The sequence below is a fragment of the Gouania willdenowi genome, chromosome 8 (assembly GCF_900634775.1).
Source record: "Gouania willdenowi chromosome 8, fGouWil2.1, whole genome shotgun sequence".
NCBI classification, from domain to species: domain Eukaryota; kingdom Metazoa; phylum Chordata; class Actinopteri; order Blenniiformes; family Gobiesocidae; genus Gouania; species Gouania willdenowi.
In genome coordinates, this window is record NC_041051.1 from 16,142,061 (window position 1) to 16,150,326 (window position 8,266).

At 38.6% G+C, this 8,266-nt stretch overlaps 1 protein-coding gene across 1 annotated transcript; it reads right to left on the reverse strand.

Moving 5' to 3' along the window:
• Window positions 1-1,418: 1,418 nt before the first annotated feature.
• fscn2a (fascin actin-bundling protein 2a, retinal) lies at window positions 1,419-7,301 on the reverse strand. The gene is made up of 5 exons (XM_028455455.1): window positions 6,273-7,301; window positions 4,123-4,279; window positions 3,922-4,043; window positions 3,665-3,832; window positions 1,419-2,864 (listed from the first exon to the last, which is right to left on the reverse strand). Exons 1-5 carry the CDS (start codon window positions 7,093-7,095, stop codon window positions 2,659-2,661), a joined length of 1,476 nt encoding a protein of 491 aa, XP_028311256.1. The 5' UTR covers window positions 7,096-7,301; the 3' UTR covers window positions 1,419-2,658.
• Between the last annotated feature and the right edge of the window lie 965 nt (window positions 7,302-8,266).

The window sequence follows — 8,266 nt, forward strand, 5'->3', positions numbered from 1 at the left end:
TGTCGTGAAGCTGATGATGGCAGTTCCTGATCTGTGTATCACAGCTCAACTAGTCTGGAACACTCTGATGTTCTATCTCTCTATCCTGTTCTGTTGGTCCTTCTGTCCACTAACCCCAACCAGTCAAAGCAAATGGCTGCCACCTGGTTCTGCTGGAGATTTATTCCTGTTAAAAGGGAGTTGTTTCTTCCCACTGTCACTAAATTCTTGTTTATGTGGATCTTGTTGGGTTTTCTCTTTCTTATTATGAATTTTATATTTTGATAAATTTTGGTAAATTGCGCTACACAAATACATTGATTTCAATTGAAGTAAGCAATAGGTTTTTTAAGGTCAAATAAAAACAATGTCTAAGATCACGTGTGATACAACGGTGTTAGATCTTTCACTTTTACTCTACTTTTAAAATAAAACTGTAGACTTTTTGTTTTCAAAATCAGGGGTGCACGTTCCACTTGCATCCATGTTTACTTAGTCTTTTCAAAGTTTTAAGGCAAAATAAATATTAGAATTTAAATGTCTTCAAACTCAAGTCACAAGTCCCATTTTTACTTTACTGACAGCAAGTTTTTTTTTTATTAACATTTTCAAAAATCAGTTCAGAAAATGTGAAATCAAACATTTTGAACCAACAAACGTCTCTATATAATAAATAACCACAAAAAAAAAAAAATATGGCCTCTCAGGCTCTCTATAGAGCTGTTACAGGTTGCATAGCATCACAGAGCTTCCTCCTAAACCTTGTCCCTATACATTATGCATCTTGCTCATATCACAAAACAACAGTTTTAACGTCACACTTTGACTATTGCTGATTTTTCACTTGCTTGAAAGTAACTGATATAGATCTAGACTTTATAAAAGATTTATTGTATACATGTGATGCCTGTCTCTGTGTGTTGGTCCACCTGTGACACAATGGCGAAGGACACCACCACAGGAATAAACTGGTACGGAAAATTCAATGAAATATTGTTTCTAAACTGAGGGCTTACAGTGGGCTCTGCTGGTTGATATTAGGCAGGAAGTTTGCAATTATATTATGAAAAGATATGTTAATATACTAAGTAACATGAGTAATATACTCCATTATTCTACACCACTGGTTCCCAAACTGGGTTATGTGCTTGAACACCTCTCAGGAGCTACATATAAACATTTGTTTGTTTATTTTTTACCATTATGGATTTTTTTTTTTTTTTTTTCATCCATCAATAATAATTTGTGGCACAACCCTTTAAAATACAGCAAAAGGTGAAGTTCAAATTCTAAAACGAGCAAAACATCAGAAATAAATGAATAAAAAGGCCTAAATTCAAGGTTATTGTTGGACAAGAGACAGGAAAAAGTTTAGACGAGCCTGCGGACACAAAGAAATAATGTATAACATGGGCTAAGGGGTGCATGCTATAACAAAATAAAGGCTAATACAGTTTGGGAAACACTGCTCTACACTGTCCTCATCTTCATCTTCATTTTATGTCGTATTTGATAACATTAATTGAGCTAACAAAAAACAAGAATGAGGAAATTTTCTGATTTTCTCCAGCTTGAAATTCTCCGACTTTCTCATATTATTAAAAAATAAATAAATGTCAAAATATTATATTAATAATGACATTTTTGAATATTAATGTTGTTTAAAAAAAAAAAATCCTAGTTTACAACTGAAACTGAACAACAATGTTTTCAATCATTTTTTACCATTTACTTCTCAACCTTAAAACATTGGATGTGGTGCAGTGTGGATTAAGGCCCCGAGCAGAACACCAGAGAAGCACTTTCTGAGTTACAATAAAAAGGATGTCTAGTTCATGAAATGCTTAAAATGTGCTCTGCACGTTTGACATTTGCTATCTTTCTAATTCAGGTGTGTGCCCATTTAGTATTTACATTAAGTCTAATTTTGCATGTTTATTTTTGTTAGACATACAGATCAAAACGTGCATCTTAGTGACAGCAGTGTTAGTGTAAGTCGTATAAATCTGATTATTGTTCTTCTCAGCATTGCAGAAAGCCAAGAGCTTGTGTGTTTTTCTGCAATGACTTTATTTTACAAAATAATTAGTAGGCCACAAATGTGTGCCGGACAAATTTCGCAATCTAACCGCGTCACACCTAAATATTTTAGGCATATGGGCAAAATTTTGTATTCAAAAAGTGAGCTAGAAGGAGTGAAGTCTTTTGATTTTAAAGTGAATTAAAAAAACAAAAAAAAAAAACAATCACAGATGTAGTTTGCTGTTGCTCTGCTCGCCTGATGGTGATGAGGTTTAGAGATGTTAATGCTTGCATTTCTAAATGCTACAGCATTTCCTTTAGAGATACTTGGAATGTGTTACATACATAAATAACAAAGTGAAGAACTGGGACTGTCACCACTCTCCAACAACTCATTTGTGATATTATACATTTGTAAAAAGTGTGTCCTTCTACGTTGGCATTTGATGTCTTTGGACTGACAAAGCATCTTGCAATGATAGGAAATAATAAAATACATCCCTACAGTGTTCAATTATTGTATATTTTAAAAACAAAAGCAACAAAAACTTTTGAAATCTAGTATCAAAACAGGCAAATAAATGTTATCAGGTAGGTCCATTAGTTTTGACTTAAAAAGTGGGTCTTGCCTCTGTATTCCAGGCCTTCTTTCAGGGATTAGTATTCCCAGAGAGAAGACACATCCACAGACAAACCATCGCCCATCAGTGTGCCTCCCTGGTCTCCTCGAAGGTACTTGCCATTGGAGCTCTTTATGGCAATGCGTCCATGTTCCAGGAATTCAAGGAAGAAGTCCTCTGATTTTTCTCCATCTGCGCACACTAGGCCACTGTTGGAAACATACCAGAACTTTCCATTCACACCTGTAGGAAGAAGTCAAAAGTTAGTCTTAAGGTAAAACTAAAAAAGCTCAAGAAATCAGTTCCTTCCCTCTGCACACTCAAACATATTCAATTGCCATATTCATCTTTTATGTTTGACCAATCACTGATTTAACCATAGATAGACTATATATCATGAAGATTCCATTACATGGTCCGGAATAAAATACTTACTCTAGATCAGTTCCATAAATCCAACAATCCCATATCTATCATCATTGGCAAAAATTCAAACAATCATAATCTACCATTCTTTATTAAATTTAACTCAGTTATGTTGGATTGTTTCTTCACTTATCCAATTGAGTTAAATCCGGATCAGATCTAGCTTGTGCTTTTCATTGCGATTTGTCAAAAAATGAAAAATGGGAGCATAATTCATTTGGACCTACTGTAACATTATTAATGGGGAAATAAATATCTTATAAGCCTTTAGAGTGAGTGATCATGATTACGGAGCCAGAAAACAAAGGAGACAATTCTTCTTTTTGCACCATACCAAGCAGCATCTTTGTTGTGAATTTGAAGTTGCAGAAACAAAGAATCGCTCTGATATTTTTTTGAACATCTCTTGGCAGATCTAAAACATAACCACTCCCTTTACCACTTTACTGTCCAATGAGTCTACCACTATGCTTAAGGAGGTCATTGACCATAAGTTATTCTTTAGAAGCCACGTAAATAGACATTGGGTGAGTGTTCTAGTTTGACGACGTGTGTACACGAGTCAAAATATGGTCTTAGGAGTCAAAATTATACGTTTGCAAAATGACCGTACTAACTTTTGATAATGTAAGCGCCGTCATTGAAGATCAAACAGAAAATGTCATAGACAGAGCGGTTGGCGTTCAGGGTGTTTGAGTTTTTATGGTGGCACACAAAACCATTCTCTCCACGTAGGATCAGCATTGGGCGGTTGATGAGTTTCATCAGGAATAATTCATCGTCTCCTGCAATGAAAGATCAACAAGGCTTTGTCGGCAGGTAAAGTTATATTATGGAAAAGTGAAACTTGTGGAGCCTTCATAAACACACTTACCTATTGTTTCACTGACAGCTGAGAGCTGCCCATTCTTTTTTGCGCACACATACTTTCCATTGCTTGCTTTCAGGGCCACTCTGTGTCCTTGCCATTCAATGTCAAACATTGTGTTGATCTCTCTGAGGAAGAACACAGGAAGACGATTAAACGGATGGATGGATGGATGGATGGATGGATGGATGGCACAGTTTTACTTACACTTCTGTGGCAGTTGATTGAATCTCTCCATGAGTGACTAAAGTCCAGTAGGATCCACCGTTGGTCCTGAACATGGACTTTTTGGTACCCTTGTCGATCTCCATCTGGAAAGTCTCCATGTCTGTTTCCACATCCTGATTGGCTGAAATGCTCAAACCTGATCAGAAGAGAGGAAAAGGCATTGATGAAAAGGTTTTTTTATGTGCGTGTCTTGCTGTAAACTCCATAGTCCTTTGTCACTAGGCTTTTCTTAAGAGTGTTTACCGTAGTTTAGTTTACTGTTAAAATATTTTTTTAACAAACTTTATCAGGTAAAGAGGAACAGACTTCTGCAGAAAAGATTAAAAAGAATAGACCTACAGCTCCATGTATTTCTTTGAAGTTGACGGTGTTTGACAGAAAACAAGATTTGCTTTGTATCTTATCTGTTTAATGAGTTGTTGTGTAAAGTAGAAACAAATGTAAGCTAATCAGATCCTGCACAAACAACCATTAATTAAGCTTCCTGTGCAAGTCCAAACACGGGCTGTTCACCTGTCTATGATCTCAGGTTGTATAGCTCACAGCATGTTCTGTATAAACTTCATCTGGTTGGGTGTGTCTGCCACTGCTAAACTCACAGACGTATAACTCAACTATGTCTGCTGCAGTCCAAATTAGATGCCACAGAAATATCCTTCAACCTTTCTCTTAATCCCGTTACAACCCTAATCCCTCCCACGTTCACCCTCCACCCTTCTTGCTTATTCGCTTGCTGTAATTCCCTGAGCAGTGAGATGCAAATCTGTACTGCAGGGCCCACTAAGCAGCTTTAAGCACCCTGGTCCTTAAAAAACATGGCACTACCACAAAGCCTAGCTCTACAATTGAGAGGAGTTAATGGGAATGAAGTGCCAGGCTGCTGAAATATTGCCCTCATTCTGAGCTTTTTCCACTGGAGAATGACTCGTGCATAAGCCTAGCAATGTGACTGTGGCGTAACCTTGAAACGGAAGTCATACTGAATTGTGGATACTTTACAATAGCAGCAGCAATGATTCCCTTCAAAAATGTGCTGCAAAGTCTTATTTTAATCGAACCTGGTAACTTTTAAAGGCTTTAAACAGGGTAGAGAAGATCCAACGTCATAGACTGGGAGGAGATCATGTAACTGATCTGTCTGGTTGTGTCTGACTGGAGCTGATCCCATTTCATTCGCACACAAGTTGATTCTAGATGCACACTCTTTAAATGGAATTCACTTGATAGTAAGATAAAAAGCAAGTGCCTTGTAGCTTAGAGTCCATTGATGATAACTGACACCCTTGAGCAGCAGATCTGCTGTGGGGACGTTTGCACTCTGCTAATCTTCAAAGGACACACAGTGGAGATGACAAAGCCCATTACCTATGACCACAATCACACCAACACTATGGCTGTCCACATTTTTGAATCCTTTAAGGAATAAAAAAGAATGGCCTGGGTTTCATTCTAAAGCTGGTCAGCTGTTTGTCTTCTAAAGTGTGTTTTCATAGAATTTGTATTGTTCAAAATCAATACAAATGGCTCATTTTGCTATGCAGTGCCTGTGATCGCTAATCACAGCAGACATGTTGGCCTCTCCTGCTTTACTACTTATGCAATATTTCACAAACTGTTCATTTTCTAAAATGTGTCTCTTTAGAGCTATTGGCTAACATAACCAACTGTGCATAAAACACAATGGGTTGCAAAACTGTGCTGAACCGTTGAATACAAAACAATTGACCAGTAGAAAAAAACTGTAATAATTTTAAATATGAAACAAATATGTCAATAAGCACCAGTGTCAGCTATAAAAAAATCTTATTATTGCTTATTATGGTTTTTTTCATTCAGCAGTCAGTAGTTTTCTTCTGTTGATGGCCTAACAGGCCAGAGTGCAATATGGTGTACAAGAACCTATGAATAACCAATAAGGAGGCTGTTCTGGTGACATTTTACTCAAATGCCTGCTAATAAATATGTCTAAATAACAATCTTTGCATGGCTTTTTATAATGGTTTTCCTACATTTACCTACCAAATATATAAATGTGTGGTAACTGAGAAATGTATAGTAATTCAACAAAAAGTTGTAAAAAAAAAAAAATCATGCATCTTCTAAAACCAGCTTCACAAGCAATTGATTACCTTGTTTGACTGAGACAAATCGTTTGTTGGCAGCTTGGAAAACTACTTGTGGATGACTCTCTTCCAGATCAAACAGCTCATCTTTTCCAGGCTTGGAGCACCGGCCTGATCGCAGTGTCCCTGTGGGTCCCACAGGGGTCAAATATTTTCCATCACAGTCCTTAAAGGCCAGCTTTCCAGACTTCAGCTCCAGCGTGAAGCTCGTAGTGGTCGTGTTCTCCTTGACCAGTTTGCCATCATTGCTGAGGAAGCGACTGTCACAGGTCTTCAGGCTGTACTTTCCATCAAGATATACCAAGGTGACCAGGGAGTCCACTCCCCAGGGAATGTTGCTGTCCACTGAGATCTCTCCATCTGAAGCAGACAGATGGGCATAGCGTTTACGGGCCACACTGAGCAGGCTGGCCTGTGGGTGTAACGCCAGATGGACAGCCCAAAGATCTTGTTCCCCAATGGCCTGGGAGAAGCAGGACAGATAGTCAGCTGAGCCCCCAAAATACCTCAGGTAAGGCTCGGACTGCAGTGCCCAGCGACCGTCAGACTGGGGAACAATGAGAAACCGACACTCAGGCTCAGGCTTCTCTGCCCCACATGTGACTTTACCGTCTTTGTCAGAGGCGAGGTATCGTCCCAGGTGGCTGCGAAGGAACACAAACTGACCGTCTTGCTCATCTTGCTCTAGAGTCCAGATTTGCTTTTTCTTCATGCTGACACCTGAGGCATTCACCTTGAAGCCAAAGGCCTCTGCTGTCAGATACCGATTCTCATAGTTGATCAGGCCAAATTGCAGCTTCAGAGCTCGATTTACTCCGTTTGTGGGCATGCTTGGACCAGACTCACAATAAGGTAGCAAGTAGTGAAGTTTAAGCCAAACAAACTAGAGTGCAACCGGAAAGGACAGGCATGAGAGAGAACAAACAAAGGTTGAACTCTTTCCTCTTCTATGAATCAGATGAGATGGTTCAGCTCCTCTGAGTCCTTCCTTTTCCTGTCACTTGCTCTCCTTCCTCAGAGGGCTTTCTCAGGCACTTGCTCTCAGTTCCCTAATGAGTTAGGATTAGAATCAGCAGGTCGCAGCACCTCAATCCAACAAGCCTCTGACGTCACACAGCAGTGCACCAACCATGAGCGTTCCCTCCTCCCTGCCCTTTTCTAGCTTTTCTCTTACACACCTTTTTATGGTCACATTTTCTCAAGACTCTTCCCATTTTGTACCTCACCATTACACGCCCATCTGTCATTGCGTGTCCTTTAGATCTACCTTTCATATTAAGCTCCAGTATACTTGTTAGAAAATTATCCTGCCAATGGATTATCCAAGCTTTGGTCTGTTGGCAAATCAGTCCTTGGAAAATATCCAAAAAGTAAAGGTGATTTTGGTGGAACCCTATTGCTTTATTTGTTCTGTTTCTCATCTCAAATATGTGTAAATATGTATACATCATTTTGAAGAACTAGTAAGTTATAAACTGATTTGGATCTGCATTTGTTAATGAATGATGTTTTTTGTTTTGTTTTGATGTAAGGTTTTTCACTGACTGCCCAAAGACGCAACATTGGACCAAAATTATCTTAATATCGCAGCAATACATCTGCTTCTTTATTAGTCTTCCACCTGCACTCCACATGTATTCATCTGAAGTATGGGGACATTTAAATGTGTGACGTCTTGGGAGCTAGGGTTAGAGAATTTTGAATACCACACATTTGAATGTGCAATGATTTGCCTTTTTTCTTCTCTGCTCACGACATTTCTGTTTCTCACTGGCCGTCCTCTGTTATTCACTCAAGTCATTTAATAACAGAAGGATGAACTCCATACTCCACGACCTTTGTCACACTGTAGGTCAACCATTAAAAGAGCATTTCCACCTTCTCTCACAACTTGAAAATTAGGCCATGGTTATGGCATTGATAGGAAATAATAATAATACATCGGGTACATGTTGTGATTTGTAACCCTTGAAGTAAACAATACTACTATGTATTATGCT

Bases quoted from the DNA above. Each gene is read 5' to 3' on its own strand.
- fscn2a (XM_028455455.1), bottom strand. From the start codon at position 7,095: ATGCCCACAAACGGAGTAAATCGAGCTCTGAAGCTGCAATTTGGCCTG. The intron at 4,044-4,122 runs GTAAGTAAAACT...GTTCTTCCTCAG, and splicing joins CAATCAACTGCCACAGAAGT to AGAGATCAACACAATGTTTG. The intron at 3,833-3,921 runs GTAAGTGTGTTT...CTTTCATTGCAG, and splicing joins AGCTGTCAGTGAAACAATAG to GAGACGATGAATTATTCCTG.